This window comes from Seriola aureovittata, chromosome 20 (genome assembly GCF_021018895.1).
Source record: "Seriola aureovittata isolate HTS-2021-v1 ecotype China chromosome 20, ASM2101889v1, whole genome shotgun sequence".
Lineage (NCBI taxonomy): Eukaryota > Metazoa > Chordata > Actinopteri > Carangiformes > Carangidae > Seriola > Seriola aureovittata.
The window spans coordinates 3384783-3403912 of record NC_079383.1 but is presented as its reverse complement, the minus strand read 5'-3'; the positions used below and the strand labels follow the sequence as shown (position 1 = coordinate 3403912).

Genomic DNA, 19130 nt, shown 5'->3' with positions numbered 1-19130 from the left:
GAAGAAGAAAAACATTTTTATTTTAATGTCAGGCCGAATTAACACTTTTTGTATCTGCTGATCACTCTGTTAAATGATGGAGGGAAAGCACAATTTTGCTCATGCATACAATGTCATAAATATTACATGCAAATGAACTGGAAGCTTTTCCATTGACGTAGTGTTTGATGTTGGAACAGGAAGTTCATGCACATTAGGATACACAAACAAGGACACACACGCACACACACAAACACGGAGGTACGGGCACATGAGCTGGAGAACACTGAACAAAGCTACAGTCACCACAGCAGCAGTAGACACACATACGGCCTAGGGCAAAGAGAATGCGACTTACAGACTCTCCCACTCTCTAGAAGGAGGAAAATGGGACAGAACAACAGAAACAGGCTTAGATGCTTCTATGTCAGCTCTCTCCACCACACTGCATGCTTCCAGCTGTCCCAAACCGTTCGCTGTGACACCCAAAGGTGACTGAAGTAAACCCAAGAAATGGTGAGGCTTTGTGAAAAAGTGGCCTCCAGTTCGTCCTGTCCCGCTTTACAATGCACTGATCTGAATTACAAACTCTATCGGCTAATATAAAAGGACTGGGACACACCTGATGAAGTCCACACACTGACAGTACGGACAGTATGGGATGGGAAAGAGTTAGTGGACATGTGGTGTGGCCATGCACTAAGACTGAAATGGCTGAAAGTGTACACACATGCGCACACACCAAATGCAGCCTGAATGCACACGCCATGCACACAGTTGTCCCATTTCACCCTGTCAGGCTCATCACTACGTCTACTACAACACATGGGCATGCTGTCCTCCTGCACTGAGGCCTTAGCACCATCCTGAAGTGTTGTCAGTGCTGTTTAAGCTCCACATTCTTATCAAATTTTATATATTGTGACAATTTAAAAAATCAGTTCAAAATGGTGCAAACGTCTCTCACAAAGCACATGCAATTACATCATATTGTATATCACCTTTACATTATTCTTCAGTAACATAAACAGTAGACTTGACACTCCTCTGATATGAGACTTCATCTTAAAGTTACACATCTACAGGACAGATCTTTCACTTTCCCTTCTTTTTAGCCCTAAAGCTACAAATGCACAGATGCTACTTTTTGGGTCTTGTTCAGATTAACAAACGTTACTTACGGTTTCATGTTAAACAGGTCGCGCACAGCCACGTTGGCGTTGCACTCGCGGTTACGATTGCGCTCTGTGAACAGCTTATCCTTGGTCCAAGTCATGTGAACCCGGTCAGGCCCGGTGTCGGCTTTGTCGTTTATCGTGGCATGAGATGCTGTGTTCCTGTCATGGATGAGCTGGGCCTGGAAAGGAGGGCGAGAGAAGGATGAGAAATATCAGCAGCTGATTGGTTGAGTATTCACGGGACTGAAAAATAAACAGAATGGAAGAAATAATGAGAAAAGGAGGGAAAAAGTGGTAGGAATAAAAATAGGAATAAAAACTGGGAAAAGGTGGAAGGAGAATAAGGAAACAAAGGTGAGGAAATGGAGCAGGAACAGCCAGATTGGCCAGTGAAAAAGAAAACATGAGGGAAGATTACAAACTGGGACCAAAGACGATGGGATTTCAACAACTTTCCTTCTAATAGTGAGACAAAACCGTGCAAGAGAATAATGGAGACATTACAAACCTGTTCACATGGACGATAAACGGACAAATTTACCTCGGGCATCACATGACAATCTATCTCTGGGCAGGTTGAAGGGCCCAGCAATGGTTGAAACACATTTATGAGTGACCAACGAAAAGAAAACTACAGTGGTGGTGAAGGTGTAGTATGATGTCAGCCAAGAGATGTGTTACTTAAACAAATATAAAGCAGCTCTATGCGCCTATGATGCAGGGACAGTGCAGGAGTAACACAGCACAGCATAGCATAGCATGGCAGAGTAGGACCAACACACATCATTAAATATATTTGTTTGACAACAACTTTGTTCACTCCTGTCCCTCCAGTCCACAATTATATAACCACTGTCAATGACAAATGATAAGAATAAATCATAGTTTAATTATCACCTGTCATCATAAAGATACAGATAGAGGTCTCTGTGTTCACTAGTACCTGTTCATATATAATAAAAGCATAAAACATGACTGTATCTACGGCTTCCTGATTAAAACATTTGATTTTCAAGTTCTCCATTGTCGATATATAAGATGGGAGACCAAGTGGTAAATAGCATGCTCATTCATTTTTTTGAAGGATGGGTGTCTCTGGAAGATGTTTCTCTGCCCGTTATGCTTGTTGACCATTGGCTGTTTGTGGTGTATGGACACTGGTTAAAAGTATGAGTGGCGGGTGGGTGTCAACATAATGAAGAACAGGGTTGAGATCATGGTTAAGCTCAAATGAGAAAAGAGAAGACAGTATTGTCATGTCACAATTAAGAGTGAACCACTCCTTTGTGAAAATATACTTGCTATAAAATATTGCGAGCATCATTAAAACTAAAAGCACAGTGAGGCTGTGATGGTCACTGCACAGCAGAAACCCCAGTTGTTGGAGGGATGGAAAAAAGACATGACTTTGCTGTTTTTAGATCTTTATGACTAATGGCAGCGGAATGTAATGTTTCTGCTGAGGATGGCACCAGAGGAAAGGCAATGTTTATCCTCTGTACAGGAGCCACTTTAGGACATCTCACACTGTGTTTTGACCTGATTAAAGTGTCTGACGTGTGAGTTTGACAGCATCGATACAGCTCTGAAGATTTTGTCACTGTGCAAAAGTCAGACACATTACAGAGAATACTGTCCACTCTTTCCATCCTTATGTTCTGGGGGATTGGGGATGAGGTGGAATCATGAAGGTAATGGGAGTTTTTACTACAGTCTCAGGCTGATATTCACAAAGCAGCTCTCAGTGACGATACAGTAAACAGCACTACTGTTGGGCCAAACTGGACTTGTGGTTTAAAAGTCAGATGAAAGAGATGGATCCTATCTGTTATTCATTAGTCATCTTTTCTCTTCATGAGGTTGTTGGCCAGTGACCTTATGAAAAGGGCTAATGGCACTTTTCAAACTTTGCAATGCTACAAACAGTGGCTTGTAGTTCTGGGCTTCAACATGGATGCATTCTGTGTGGATTGATAAGCTCTGATGCAACATGATTACGCATCATCCTAGTACCCTGGACTAGTATCAGTTTAGTGTATACACATGGTAAATTAGCCATGAGCTCATGCTATGGATAAGTCCACAGTTAGATGGTAAAAAAAAAGATTCTCAAGAGAACACAACATTCTCCTCTATTTCTAGTTCCACACTGACTTTAGGCAAAATCCTTAATGTGATGCTGAAGTCATGTTTTTGTTTACAGAGAAGATTTGTTAAAAAAAAAATCTGTGCCAACATTCCCTACAGTATGCTTCCTCAGAAAATGAGAAAAATGTATAATTTAAATAGATACATGAGGGACGTTGGTGAAAACCTGAGCTGCAGGTTTTCCAATTAACAACAAACAACAACGTTTCCTGCTTGATCATGAAATAACTGATTCTTAATAAGAGCTCCCACTCTCTGGGTATGGTTACACTTCTCATTTTGAAGGTCAGTTTGTATAATTTTAAACTATGTCCACATTTAGACTGAAAATACATTTCCTGTGGCACTACTAATTTTACACCATAGCAGTATTACTACTCCTCCATCTTTCCTTCCCATCTGTGTATTCATTTTACTGTATATGCATCACAGTCTGATGTCCACAATAGAGAATAATGGGATCACAGTGTAACACTGACAACATCCACATCTATTTATTAGATTTTCTAATAAATTAGATTGTCTGAGTTCAGAATTTTAACTTTGATGGTGATATTAGTTATTAAAACAGTCACATGACAAGCGACAGTTGTAACCAAAGATCCAGCTTTGTGAAGATGGGCCGGTGGGTCTAATAGTGAGGGACGGTGGGTTGACAAAATCGGCTACCTCATCCTCCTGAGTGTCCTCCAACGGTGAGGACTGCCGGCTGAAGCTCGGGCCCTGGGCAGCGCCCTGGTTCTTCCTCCGGATTGAACTACGCGATTCATCAGTGATACTCTGAATCTGAGCGGTGTGGCACGGCCCAGAGAGGCGGTGGCAGATGAACAGGGAGAGGGGCCAATTGTCATAAACGCAGCAGGTGGCCACATTTAGCTAAAATACTGTCGAACCTACATTGTTTGTTTTACATACATTATAATCTGATATGTTTGACATAAGGTTTTTTGTACAGTACGCTTGTCATCACTGTGCAGGTACACACACACTAACACTGAGCTAAATGCAAACATCATTCAGTTAGAATAAATGCAATAGATGTTTATTAATTTATTTTAGTATCTAATCTAAGACAAAAGCATAAAAATCATCCAGTTATGTGGAACTGGGATGAAACTGCAGGTAGTAAGGGATAAAGGGACTGTGAGTGCAGGGTTGTGTTCAGCTGGATGAGGTGTGCATTACCTCTCTCTCCCTCTCAGTCCTGGACAGTTGCATCTGTTTCAGCATCTGAGACCTCTGCTCCATCACCAGCGTCTTTTCATAGGTGAAGGCTGAGATGTCATTATCATGCTGCAGAGACAGGAACAGAAACATCAGGATCAATCAATCAGTACAAATCAAATCAAAGACAATGTACTTTTGGAAAGTTTGTGACAATTTCTAATCGTTTCATCTCCAGCATCTGAACCAGGAAATAAAGAAGATAAAATTTAGATACATTTTGAAAAAAAATTGGAATAATTAGCAGCTACTGATGACATTTCTTAGAGTCTCACCATCTCCACCACTTCCACCTCTGCATCCAATCGCAGGTGGTAAAGGAACATCTGGAGATCTTTCTTCATCTGGATGCTGTTGTCGTCCATCTGGGCCACAGTGAAGATGCGCATCTTGCATTTCCTCCACACCTAGTGGGAGGACAGACTCAGTTATTATAGAAGAGAATACAGTCAGTCAGGGGTAGATGGATGGATTCATGATTAGCAGCAGGATCAGTGGGAAAGGGACAAGGAAGAGACAGTGTGAGACAGGGAGAATGTATGAGAGAGGGATTCTGAATTAGAACAGAAGAATTAATAATATGAAAAATGATTTGTGGGGGTTACGGATGTCTCAGAGATAAATACAACCCAAACACACAGACCAACCTTGTGCTGTCGCAGCAGGAAGGGCAGCAGCATCAGCATGCCCCCATCATGGACCACCCACCACACATCAATGGTGCCCTCCCCTAGACGGTCCTGGTTGGTGGGGAAACTGTCCACATTCTTCGCCACAAGTAAGGCCTGATGGGCGGCTGTGGTCTCCCGTATCGTCTCTAGATGGTTAGAAAGAGAGAACGTCTATGAAACACTGCCTGTGAAATCTCTGTGTGTTGTCTATGAGACATTGAGTCACTGGCATCAGTGGAATGAATTCATGTTGAAATGTGTAAATATGGAATATATAATATGTATTTTAATCACTTCCACTGCATTTTAGATCAGTTAGCTTCCATTAATTGTCCACAGTTGTACTCCTTTTTATTCTGAATTGTCTCTACCTATGAAATTCTTCCATGACTGCGGGTCATTGGACTGCCTCCAGTTCCCAGGCCAGGCCATCAGGACTGAGTTGTGCTTCATGCCTCCCAGCCCCGCAGACTGGATGAGGTGGGAGAAGCCATCTCTGAGGTTTGAGGACACCACAACGTGACAGAAACCCTTGGTCCGCTCTGCTGACATGGAGGACTTGATGTTCTGGATAGAAGTGGAGAAGAAAACTGATACATTATTAACCTTTTAAAAATATGTCTTCATGGAGACACTTACAACTCAGTGATCCACTGATTATTATACTGAACCCTTGGATGAACTTAATTTATACTGATGGCTCTGAACAATCCCTGTGAATACAGCAGTCTGTTTAATCTGGAATTCAGCCTCTGCACATTATTACTTTCGCAGAAAAAATAATCCACTGATTAAAAATGCTTTTGAGGACACTGACAAATCAGGTTGCCAAAAAAAAATCTGATGACATGCTCAATTTGGTCAGTAGGTGGCAGAGTTAATCTGCAGTGTGGGGGTAAAATGATTGTCTAAACTATTTAGCTGATTTTGACTAAAATGCTCAGCCATGGATGATCCCATTTAACTTATTATGAGCAACTATGACCAGGAATTCCTACTTTAGGTAGAAGAGGGTCGTGTTTGAGGCATAAACTTGTGCCTGCATTTGCATTTAAGATGTGAACATGCATTTGCCTGCTGGTGTGTGAATTTCCACTGTACCTGCTCAGCCCTCTTGGACTCTGCATCTTTAGTGAGATATGTTCCCTCTAAAACATTTCCCACTATTGTCAGGCCTTTTCCTGCTTTGAGCTGAGTGGTGAGGGACAGCAGACGAGGGTGTTTGACTGCTTGATCTGAGTCCAGGTTCAGGAGCACCAACAACTGAGGCCTGGATACATCAACAAAAAAAAAAAAGAAAGTGGACAAAGTCAGATTTCTTTCTTTGCAAGGTAGTGAGGGACAGGATCAGCTGTTTGATAAGTAAGAAACTAAAAAATATGACACAATTATTTAACTGTTAAAGAAAACCTTATTTTAATAAGGTAATAAGGAGTGGAATCATTATTACAGTATTACTGGATCTCAGTCAACAATACAGGGAAACCTAAAGTGGAGCTTAGCTTTACACGAGACCGCAAGAGTGGGAGCATGACCAGATATCATTGATGAGAAACATCTGGAAACATCACATCCCTAAAAAGAGCATTTGAACTGAACACGCAAAGAAAGTAAATGATTCCGAATTGGTGGTTTTGGTTTTTGGACAGGCTGTGTGCAAGGTCAGTCAGTGCGGGCCTCTGTACAGAATGAAAGCTTATCAACCTTTTCTGACAGATTAGGAAAAGGACCAAGAGATTAATCCAATTCACCCTCCGTCTATTTCCGTCTTTCATTCGTCCAGCCTAACAGTGACAGGTGGCACTGTGTCAGCTGTAACCACAAACCATGTGAAACACACACACACACACACAAGATACTGTACCTCCAGTTCTTGGTGTGTGGTGGAGCCTCCTCAAGGCGAATGAGGGCGTAGCGGGCTGCATTCAGCGACAGACCACGGATACCATCACCCCACTCCTTCTCTGCCCTGAAGCAAACAAATTATAGACAAAGAAGCAAAAAATGAGAACACACACAGAATGACAGTGAATGGATTTTAACACCTCAGTTTTTGTTGTGTTCATATCTGAACTGTACAGTCTAGTTCTGGGTAACTTATACTGTTATTTATAGCAACATGTGAAAGTTCTGCAGTAACTTCTCATAACAGGCCTGAAAGTCACACCTTTAATTGATATATGTAAGAAGTGAAAAATATATACTCTACTGCTACTATAACTAAAATGTTAAAGACTTTAAAGTTTTAAATGTCCAGCTTCAACTTATAAAATCTTTTTTAAAACAAAGTGGATGATCCTGAAAATGCATGTGGTATATCGACACCCTCTTAAAATAATGGCCTAAGTCATTTTTTCAGGTTTTTCAGGAAACACAAAAAACTCAACAAAAGAGTCACACTTTTGACATAGGCCATTATACAACCGGGGGTAGAATTGCATGTTCCCCTCAACTGAGGATTCAGGCGATTTTACCAGAGGTGGCCAGCATCATGAGGGGGTGATTTAGGCAAAAAAAACATTTTTGTCAAAACATGACTTAGGCCATTATTTTAGGAAGGTGACGATATACAAGAAGGTGTTTTTAAATTCTTACCCTCTGTATTCAATGTATTTGTAGATGCACCCGGCGATGGCCATGGCAACAATAGCATAGTACCAGGAGGAAATGAACATGAGAGCAAGGCACAAGCTCATTCCCAGGAAGGACAGAGCCCTGTAGAAGAAAACACACTTTACAAAGTCAGTTTGTTGACAACATAGCCATTCACTTTTTTAAGATTGAGTGTGTGTTCAGGTTGTTCGCACTTTCATGGAAATGTCTGAATGAAATTAAACTAGTTCAGAAACGACATCTGAGAGTCTTAGGAATGCACAGTTAATAATAGTAACGTCCTGTATTGCCCTCAGCCTTTGTTGTGGAATTAATCTCAGTAAGTCATGTCACAAACCATATGAAACAGGTTTGTCTGTGGTTGTGAAGGTATTTATGTGATTCTTGACTTGTGCCCTAAAATCTTCCTAAAGGAACCCTCAGACCTCTAAGTAGTTGGATCCCTGGCATTTTTAAAAAGCCTGAAATTAACCTGTTAATATCCCCTTCTTTCAATGTCTGTAAATACATAGTAAACACAAAAGTAAATTCAGAGTGTGTAATACAGAGAGACAATATACTTGCAAGACTATATCATTTGTCACCCACCAGTGGTAGTATTTGAAGCGTGGTCTCCAGTTGGGCGTTCGCAGCAGGGTCTGAACAGCACAGGCCAGGTTGACAAACAGATAGCACATGAGGAAAAACCTGCGGGAGAAAGACAATAAGCCAAAAGACACTAACTCACCTCTCATCTAAATCTCCACGTTATGACCTACTGTAAGTGCTTTTAAGGAGCAAAATACATAAGGGATCATAGACTTTATCCAGTAATCTGATTTTACAGAAAGAAAGCATGTAACGTTACTGTACAGACAGGTACTGACATGGAGAGGATAGGAGCCACAGCGTCCAGTGAGGCGATGAGGATGCCGATCTCACAGATACCAGCAGTCAGCAGAAGAGCCCAGGTAGGTTCTCCGTTAGCTTTCCCGTGACCAAACACCTGACACACACACAAAATTGAAGATGAGCATATGAGGATGAAGATTGCTTTGAAAGTACTTGAGTTGACGATGCGTCTAACCTGTAAGAAAGGTACGATGCCATCTCGTGCGATGGCCTGCAGAAGGCGCGGGGCTCCAGTCAAACTCTGCAGCCCCGCCCCACAGCAGGAGAAGAACGAGCCAATCACAATGACCCAGGGTGAGGGCCATGACAATGTGCCTATAACAAGGTTTCCTTTCACTGAGTCACCGAATCTGCAATACAAAAACAATCATACATGTTAACTGGACCATACTATTTTATTCAGCTATATAAAGTGTACATATGTTCACATAACAGTTAATTAATTACAGTTAACTTAAATTATATGTTTGATGATATTTTCTTATTGTTAACAACTCCCATGAAAAGACCAACAACCAAGAATACATCCCACCAACAAGTAATGTGTGTGTGTATCCAAAGCATGATATTATTCCTCTGTACCATAGGGCTCCATTGTTGTCTATAAGCGATTAAAAACACATCAGTGAGTTGCACTGGGTGCACAAGTTCCTTCCTTACAATGAACACACACACGCACCATAGTTTATTTTGACTCTCAAACATTGTATGTCCTGTTGCCAGAAATTCGAACTACATTCCAACGAATGCCCCATTTTTTCCTTTTTTTTTATTTTTTAAGTTGACATATATACTTGTGATTTGTCTTTAAAAAAGCTTCTATACTTTTAGCATTTTACCTAGTGTAAGTTTTTCAAATAAACAGTATAGTTGATGTCTTGTAAAATATAAAAACATTGTTAGTACACAATTATAAGCATGCTCCTTATGACACAGTGTTACAAGGATCAGGGATAAGAGGAAACAGTAAATCTGAGCCTCTTTTAATGAGGGCACTTAAGCTGCTGTAACACTCCGCGAGTACACAAGGATCCACGTGGCCTAAATTTCGTCATCAGAGGATGTATGTGAGGCTCTGTGCGAATGTCCGTGTACTCTCCAATTTGGCCACTGCTATGAGGACACCAACTGCACATGCACTCCTCCAAGTGGACTAGAAAGAAGCAAAATAACAACTACGCAGCTGCCTGTGTGTGTGTGTGTGTGTGTGTGTGTGTGTGTGTGTGTGTGTGTGTGTGTGTGTGTGTGGAGAACAACTGAGGCCTTAGTGGCAAGATAATTTTATCCATCTAACCTCAAGTGATGATACTAACAGAGAAAAGACGGACCATAAAGACCAAAACTTACATAGTGCACATTGTTTTTCTTCTAGATCAATTTAATAAAAAATATATTCGTAAAAAAATAATTCAGCAGATTTTCTGCAATATTTTACAATATAAGCTCTGTGTGAAACTCTTACTTGTCTCGAAGCAAAACGCCCTCAATGCAGGCCCCAAACAGAACCACACAGGTGACGTCTGGGAGGCACTGGTCAGGAGAGTAAACTTCTCGTTAAACACACTGCACACACCAACCACAAACTAACAGCCTTTGCCATACTTATGTGATATCTGGCAGCATTAGTTGTGATTCACAATCTCTATACAAAGCATACTTCATACTGTAGCTGATTACGCTACACTAACTATGCTAACGATACTACTATAATGCTACTATATATTAACTTTTTTAAATCAACCACAGTGCCATGTAAAAGGTTTAAGGATACAGATGACAGAGGTGGTAGCAATAGCCATGATGGTCCCAATAGGAATGGACTTCTGGGCATCCCTCAAGTCACCTGACCGGTTTGAACCAGCCATGATACCTGGAAGAGGTGGTCACGACAGAATATCAAACGTGACATATTTAGAAATGAAGCACAGCTCTATGATGAGCAATTCTGACCAAGACAGTAGCACACAAGTTTACAAAATAACTCCCACAATACAATGTGTGTGGGTGTGTCAGTCGCTTTTATCAGTCTCACCAGTGACAGAGGGGAAGTAGATGCCGACCAGCAGTGTGAAGAAGGTGGTGATATCATTGACTACATACGGCAAGTAGATGTCCTGGGCAGGGTCACTTCCCCCAAGAGACGACAACTTTCTGTTTTCTACCAACATAGCCAGAGGACCATACTCTGACCACATGTTTTCTACAAGAGAGACAGAAACAGAGTAATTAACACTGTTACAAAGCAGAGCTCTCAGACGGTTGCTAAATCGCCCAATTGGCAATATAATGGGATGTCTTTAAAGAGACTCACAGATCAAGAGATAAAAACTCAGCTAATTAGTTAAAGTGGATAAGATGACCATGGATTTGGAAACACCCATATTGTGAAACCATGTTGCCAGCTCACAAATCAGAATATTAGAGGAGAAATTAAACATGCTGCTAGTACTGAATCAAAAGATTTATAATTTAACACACTTCAAAAGCAGCATGAGTAAAACATGTCAAATCAAAGTTAATTAGTTTTATAAGTTAAACATTCTGTTACTGCTCCAGACTATTAATTAAGTCAATAGCATTGGAGCTAAGTGAAACAGCAAGTGAATGGCTGGTGCTACGAGAACACTGGTAATTAAAAACAGGTAAGAAGATACAGGTAGGGAAATTGCGGCTGATGTAATCTGTTCAAAGACTTCCAAATACACAAAAAAGTAAAACCTTTCTATTAAGGAGGAGTTATTTGAGGGAGACTGGAGAGGAGCTAAAGAAAATAAAAATAAAAGCAAATGGAGATGGCAGATAGAGTGAAATGATTACATATGATCGTATATCACCTGCAGACAGACGCCAGTTGCTTCACTAGAAATATGACTGGAATGCATTTGCTTGGATGGTTTGGAGTAAAATGAATTTGTCATGGCCAACAGTTACATAACAGGAGGAATGTTCTGTGTTTGCACTGTATTTAATAAAATATCGCAGTCTTTAACTGTGTAAATTCCTATTGAGAGGTTAGTATTTAACACATATTTTCCAAGCCTGTACATTTAGATCATTTTTATTAATTATTTTGGCAATAAAGTGTACTTGAAACACACTTTAAAAGTGTATAAATTTTAGATATCTACATGTTATAGTAGTAAATGTAATACCTGTATATTATATAGGAAATGGGTGCAGAGGAAATACTGTATTCCAACCTGAAATGACTCCGCTGATCAGCCCGGGGATGCCCTGCACCAGAGTAACATTGTTGTTGACAAAATACTCGTTGCAGGTGGCATTGAGCTCTGGCTTGTCACAGAACAGAGACCACAGCTTGGTGGTGACCGTCACGTTGTCTACAACCTCAGTCTTAAGACACTTGTCAAAGAAGTGGTTCTGCAGAGTGCGATTTCCCAACATGCAAACACTGTGTGGAGGAAAAAAGATACTAGTTAGACTTCTTCAAATGACACACTGTTTGAAGTGTTGCAAATGCTTTTTAATAAAGCTAAAAACATGCATCTGTTGTGTTTTTAAAAACTATGGCTGGCTGACAAAGTTAGTCTGATGTCATTATAGCACAATAAGGTTCAAGGAGGATATATACTGTAAACTGGACTCACGGAAAGTCTGGTGGCTCAAAGATGGTCTTGATGACTCCAGCGTAGATGGCGAGGATGGAAAGAATGACACAGGCCAGGAAGACTAAAGCTAGCTTGTTGACATATTTCACCCCCACAAAGACGACCACAGACATCAGTGCTAGGCAGCATGTGCCGTAAACACGCATGTTATTCAGCAGAGCATCGACTTGGTCCTCCTTTTTCTCAGCCACAAAGATGGCTGCTTTAGGCACAATGTAGGTCTGAAAAAACAAAACAAAAGTAAGTAGCAGGAAAAAAAGAATATATATGTTACACACTCATCACTTTCAGTAAGAAGACAAAGAAACGTAAGCCTGTTTATTTTGTTTATACTCATAGTTTTATCCCTGCATTTGAGGAAAACATTCACATACCAAAAGAAGTAGGGCAAAAATCTGAGTTGTTATTTAGTTTTCTAAATATTGTTGTCAAACTCATGTGAGTCTGGGTAAATAGCATGAACTCGGCTGGGTGAAAAGAAAAGACAATGTTGCTGAATTGTAAACACAGGTGGCGGATAACCACCATGTGGAGGTAAAAACCAAGCACAAACAGGGTTCACTTACCAGAAGAATCTCTATAGTACCCAGGATGTACATGGAGCCAGCGAACGTTGTTCCCAGGTAGAAACAGAGGCCTACAGCTCCACCAAACTCTGGGCCAAGAGATCTGGAAATCATATAGTACGAACCTCCAGCTGAGGGAAAAAGAAACAGCGGGATGATTTTTATAAGATTTTGTAAAACAGTGACAGATACTTTCAACAAGGAACATTGTTTTTAATGTTTTGGTCAAAACCTGAAGAATCTACATAACTGAAATGCTTAGACAATGATAGTTGTTATTATTTAACATGAAATCACCAAACATGGAAGGAAATGTGGATTTTATGTGACAAATATTTAAAGCTGGGAAATGTATCATCAAATAGTAAGACTCCATCTGAAGCTAGAGCACATACATATGATTTCATTTTATCCTCATAAGAAACTAAAACAAAAAAAATGAACTGTGTCTGTGAACCAAAGAGTCCTACCTGGCACCACGCCGTTGGTAGCGATTGCACTCATGGATATGGCTGTCAGCATGGTCTGTAGAGGGAGGAAAGCAAGGAACAAAAACATCAGTATAAAATTCCCAAAGCTAAAGACCATACACAGAGTGTAACTCATATCTCTGTGATTGATAAACTCTGTTCATGAGATTCAATGGTACTCCTTTGAAATGTGAGTTATTCCTATGGTCAGTTAATTTTTAATGCTGTATTGTAACAAGGTTATCTGCGATGTCATTATCGCCCAATCAAGACCAAGTACGACAGAAATAATTTCCTTTTGTGGAACAATAAAGATCAGATCTGAACTGACAATTAACACAGGCCTCCTTGCCCACCTCATAATTATTTCTTTCCATGAATTTTCCAGATTTTCGCAACAACAGGATCCTTGGAGAGGTCAATCTGGCATTTAGCCTATTAAAATACTTCTTAGGGGCTTATGTTCTAAATCTTTTGGATTGGTAATGGATACGACTTTTCTGTGAAATCAGTCATTGTGGCTGAGGACATTTATATCAGCCTGTTAGCTAACAGTGCTTCTGGATGAGAGAAAGGACAGAGCAGCGAGAAGGGCAAGGAATCACAAGATAAAAAGAACAAAGAAAAGAGAAAAAGGCATAAAAGTTTAAATCTAAGGGATGAAAGAAAGAGGGCTAGAAAAAAGTGTGAAGGTGAAAGAGCGGAGGACAAAGGAAAGAGGAGAAAGTGGAAGAGGGGAACAAGGACAAGGACACAGCTAAGATAAACCTTGTGCTCTTTGCTGGGCGTCGGGTTTAAAGTGGCAGACGAGCTGGAGTAAAGCCAATTAAACTGACAGATTTACCTCCTGCTTCCACTGAAGCCCTAAGCAGTTACTGTAGCTAGACTAGACTGTAATTAATCAATGTATTTACAGAAAAAAGCAGCACTTTGCAATTATGTCATCACTGAAGAAACATGAAAGGTTAACTCACAATTCCCATGAGTCATATGGACTCATTTGTTTTTATACAGCCACGTGCCATGTTTTGGAAATTCTTTAGTAGTGGAGCTTCAGGACTTTAAAAAGAAACTCGACCGGAACCAAATGTTGTGCTCCTTGAGGCTTTTTCTTACAGTGCAAGTCATCAGCAAAAAGAGATTTGCTTGCATAAAATTCAATTCCTTGAAATTTCTATCTACATACTTTATTACTGTTGAAGAGATCCATGTATTGCCATTAGAGCTTTCACACTAATAAGAATGTGGAGGAGATATGGTCAGAAAAGTTAATAATAGTGTGGTTAAGACTAAAACTGCATCTACTCAAATCCCTCATGCTGCTTTATATGACATCATAAACATTACAGTATAGTGATATAAAACAAAAGGGTTTAGTAGTAATAGAAATAATAATAGGTCACTGCAATAATTTGAACTATACAAGTGGCAAAAACTTTTTTACACTTCTTTATAAAAAAAAAAAGGAGGAAACATTTTAGAAAATCAGGTGCTGCCAGTGACCTATAAACACAATGCACCGACTGTAGGCATGTTGTTGAGCAATACGCAGCCCAAAGAACGAACCAATCATGACATGATGGAAAATAATCATTTGTACACTGTGCTGTGAACTGGGCTAACAGGAGTGCAAGAGAGTCAGAGTGTGTAGAAATGTGTTTGCTTTCTTAAATCTGCGCACTCTTAGTATGTTAGCATGAGACCTGGTCCCATCTGAGCTTTCAGCTTTCTATTTGTAAACAGTGAATGTGAATGATCATAAGAGAATACGAAGAGATTAAACACAGTCAGCTGTTATGAACAGAATAAACCATGGCTGCTCTAAACTGAAGTTGAATGAAATTCCCTTCAGGTTATTTTTAGACATTTTTGATGTCTGTTCCGCAGCACAAAATGTGACCTATAAGCAGGTGGCTGACGTGGAACCATCAGTGCCAAGTCAGATGGGGTATAAGCAGTGAAAATGAACATTAATCTGTTTGACTAAGCTTGGCTCTCTTATTATGTAACAGCAGTGATGCAGTGGAGGGTAAACCCTGCTAGCGCATTTTAGCTAGATTGTAATATATGAAATGGGGTTTCAATCTTTCTAGGCAAACAGTTCATGTAGCTATGAAATCTGATATTAATTCATAGCATTACAACACTGTGTGCTGGCTTACTATTTTCTTCTGACCATAACCATACATATTTAAAAATCAGTAATTCTAATAAATAAAAATATAAATGAATGTCTGAGATTCATGGCTTCAATTGCGTCTTTCAGTTCCTTAAGTAGGAATTCATTTTAACTTAGATTATTGCATAGTCTGGTATGTGGTCATTTTGTCAGTGTTGGCCATATTGTAAGTGAAACTGATCATGCTATGTCCTTAGAGCATTTCATAATGAGGCAAAAAGCATTCATCTGAGATAGTACCGAGAGGTTTTGTTTGTACTTTCCCTGATTAAGTTGAAGTAATCCATTGTCTGCCCTGGGATTGGCAAATATAGCCACTGTGTGGGTGTGCATGTCGCTGCATTTCTGACACTTTGCAGATGGAGGGATTACACGTCAAGCTGCCAGGTACCATTAAAAGTTAGGAGGGTATGGGAAATGGAGAGTCACAGTGTCTAAATATAGGAGGGATCAGTGGCCACAGTCCTGTCAATCCAACATTTGCATCCATCTGCCATCAAAAGTTGAAGCAGCTTTTGCCCCCAGTGTAAGCAAAGACATTCATGTACACAGACATATTCACTCTCATGTCCTAATGTATTCATAATGCACTACAGAGCTGGGTATGTACATTAAATTCACTCTTACATAATCTTGCCTGTCACTGCTCTAATGACTTAAACTCTAAAGGATAAATAATATCCGGGTCAAGAGTCAGACCAGCTCATGTCAGTTTGTTCTTTTCTATCACTTAACAAGACATATACCATGTTTATGTGGAATAGTGAAGAATATATTATAACATATATATTTTATCCCTGCTAATTAAAGAGGTAAAGGCACGTCAGTCAGAAAGAATGAGTACTCACACAAGAGCAGCACAAGCCGACAATAGCCAGGGACTCCAAGATGCCGGCAGTGCCGACAATCCAGGTAAGGCGGAGGAACAGGATGACCCCCAGAATATTCTGGAGGCAGGGGAGGTAGACACCCATGAAGGTCCCCATCTGTGGGCTCTAGAGAGGGGGACAAGGGGAGTAGGTGGAAAGGGTGAGATGGGAGAGAAAAGAGAATTAAAATGTGTTCATGTGTGCAAGTTTGCAGGAGTGTGATTAGGGATAGAAAGGGGAAGAGGCAAGATGGAAGAGAGGAACATGAGGTGAGAATTACAGCAATGTCTTCAACTATGAACAGGAATATTAACACAGGAAAAAGCAAAGAGAAAGCAAAGAATGAATAAGGGGAAATGGGAAATAAAGTCATATCAGCGTTTCCCATATTTATTTATTTTTTCCATTTCAAATGGGTAAAATCATCTTATTTCATTGTAGTGCGGGTATCAGTTCATTAATTTGCTCAACCACTCCTTGCCTCGCTCTTGTTCTCTCGCTAACAAACATATTGACAATGGCCCCATCTGTCATATTCAGAATGGCCTTCAGGAGCACTGGGAAAAATCCAGCCGCCTCGGTGGGCCAGTGGATTGTGAAAGAATCCATAAAGTGCTCCACTGCAAATAACTGGCAAATACTTTGTGACAAATAAAAACGGAACAATATACAAATCTCCATTGCTTCACGTTGTGTCAATCAAATAGCAACCCTCACAGACTTGGGTCGGGTCAGAGAAGGCCAGTACAGGGAGACAGGGACAGCATTACTTAATAATTGGCTCCGATGCAGCCGCCTGTCCCTTTCTGTAGTCACCACTCAGTGCTCTGGCAGGACATTGCTCAAGACCACAGTCTGATTGGTTCCACATCATGAGTAACAGCTTATCAACTCTGACAATTATTGTGTACACGATCAGTGTGTATCAGTGAGTATTGTGTACACAATAGGCACAGACTGGAGCACCTCCAGTGAGCCAGCCTAGCTGTGTCAAAGGTAAGACAGCAGATATTGCTGAAGCTGCAAAAACATCACAATATTATGAACACGTTCATTTGTTGTTCCAAGACACACTGAGCAAGAGAGAGCAGGATAGAGAAGCCATCGCTAACTGCTAAGCTAAAGTAAATAGCAGATCTGAATCGTGCCTTAACAACTGAATTAACTGTGATCATTGTGGAGGATGTAGGGTGTAGTGCTGTTGAGTTGTATAGCATTATAAAGAGATGTGTCTCTATTATTTAGCCTTACCTCATTGATATAAATGGGGTGGACAAAAAAATAGAAACACCTGGACACCACGGTGGGTGTCCAAAAACTTTATGCAGCAGTAGTTTGTGTGTAGTGTTAGTATATCGGTTCCAAATATCAGTTGTGGGTTTCCGTGATTACTAATAACTGGTATCAGAATCGGCCCTAAAAAAAAGACACTCCTAACCCCAAATTTTTGTCTAAGACAGTGATTAAGTCCCTGATTTCCCCATGCTTAAATAAGGACTTAAAAGCTGTGGTTTTAACCGCGCAAAATCTTGTTCTAACCATTTCTTTTATGGAACATCATCATAAATACAGAGGGAAATGTCTAATTTGCAAAGCAAAAGCTGAAGATTATGCTTCGAAACATATTTGATAAAAATGAACTAACGTTAGAAATGGACAAGACTTACATCTCAGTGACAGAGGCATCATTTATATAAACCACTTTACACTATCCAGTGACCAGTAATAAAAGTTGTTGAAAATCCTTCAATCCTTCCACCCCAAAAGATAGCATTCCTTGCAAGAAACTATTGTTTCACAACAGCATGTAAAAAGGCACAGGCAAGAGGAATATATTAAACTTTTCTGACAGAAAACAAAAAAAACATCAAACCGATCACCTCAGATTGACAAGCAGCTACCTTTTTAGCCATTTATCTCCAAATGTACAGCATTAGTCCCACTGGTTCAGGCAAAGAGGGGCGACAAGGGTGTCAGCTTCATCCACTTATTTCTTTACCAAGATGTTCCTGCAAGCCAATGGGAGGTACCAGAGGCCTATTTCCATTCAGGGGACAGGATGGCGCAACTGGCCTGGGACTGAGGCTGTGGTTACAGAAGCATCTATATGCCGCATGGCAGCACTGTGGCTACTTTCAATTCTTCTTTTCTAAAAGCTGAAACATGAGGAGAAACAGTACAAATGGTCTGGGGGACAAGGACTGACAAATAGGTTATTGTAGAAGTCAGATTGCCAGAGTTTTATTTCGTATTTCATCTCCGCTATGAACTCTGTCCTCTTACCCAACCAACAGGGTCAACCTGTATTACCTATACAGGTATTTTATAAAAGACATCTCTGTGCTCTATAGGAATTTTTGCCTTTAAAATAAGATTGTTGCATTAAAGGAAGCTTGTTGTTTTAGAAGTCCAGATTACATTTGTCCACTTGCGATATAAGCACTGAGTCTAGATAAAACTGCTTCTTTAGGAACAATTATTCTGTTTCTGTTTTCAACTACAAAAAGGATTAATGCAATACAGGCTTACTGACCGGATCTGTAATAACTCCGTTGCAGATTTTTTTGTATCAGAAATCTCCTGAATGAATATATGTACGTTTCCTGTTACCAGGGTAAAGCAACAATATACCAAAGAGTGAAAAAACTAAACATAACACATATAATAAAATTTTATATTTTTGTCTAAATGGTTTGACCATTTAATTTAACAC

The 19130-nt window shown here is 40.2% G+C and overlaps 1 protein-coding gene across 6 annotated transcripts in view; it reads right to left on the bottom strand.

Annotated features, from left to right (window-relative positions):
* The window catches only part of slc12a7b (solute carrier family 12 member 7b), a 57205-nt gene that overhangs the window by 2639 nt on the left and 35436 nt on the right, over window positions 1-19130 (bottom strand). For 2 of the 6 annotated variants that reach the window (XM_056364195.1, XM_056364198.1), the window contains exons 4-24: window positions 16397-16543; window positions 13370-13424; window positions 12900-13030; window positions 12313-12554; window positions 11905-12116; window positions 10737-10904; window positions 10476-10574; window positions 10167-10224; window positions 8880-9054; window positions 8680-8798; window positions 8402-8500; window positions 7796-7915; window positions 7065-7169; window positions 6302-6470; window positions 5572-5767; window positions 5177-5346; window positions 4805-4936; window positions 4491-4598; window positions 3975-4091; window positions 1161-1336; window positions 338-352 (exon numbers count right to left, since the gene is read on the bottom strand). In XM_056364195.1, the coding sequence (XP_056220170.1) occupies window positions 338-352; window positions 1161-1336; window positions 3975-4091; window positions 4491-4598; window positions 4805-4936; window positions 5177-5346; window positions 5572-5767; window positions 6302-6470; window positions 7065-7169; window positions 7796-7915; window positions 8402-8500; window positions 8680-8798; window positions 8880-9054; window positions 10167-10224; window positions 10476-10574; window positions 10737-10904; window positions 11905-12116; window positions 12313-12554; window positions 12900-13030; window positions 13370-13424; window positions 16397-16543 (2813 nt within the window). The remainder of the gene's footprint in view (window positions 1-337; window positions 353-1160; window positions 1337-3974; window positions 4092-4490; window positions 4599-4804; window positions 4937-5176; window positions 5347-5571; window positions 5768-6301; window positions 6471-7064; window positions 7170-7795; window positions 7916-8401; window positions 8501-8679; window positions 8799-8879; window positions 9055-10166; window positions 10225-10475; window positions 10575-10736; window positions 10905-11904; window positions 12117-12312; window positions 12555-12899; window positions 13031-13369; window positions 13425-16396; window positions 16544-19130) is intronic. The other 4 variants (XM_056364197.1, XM_056364200.1, XM_056364196.1 and 1 more) reach the window with 3 other exon arrangements.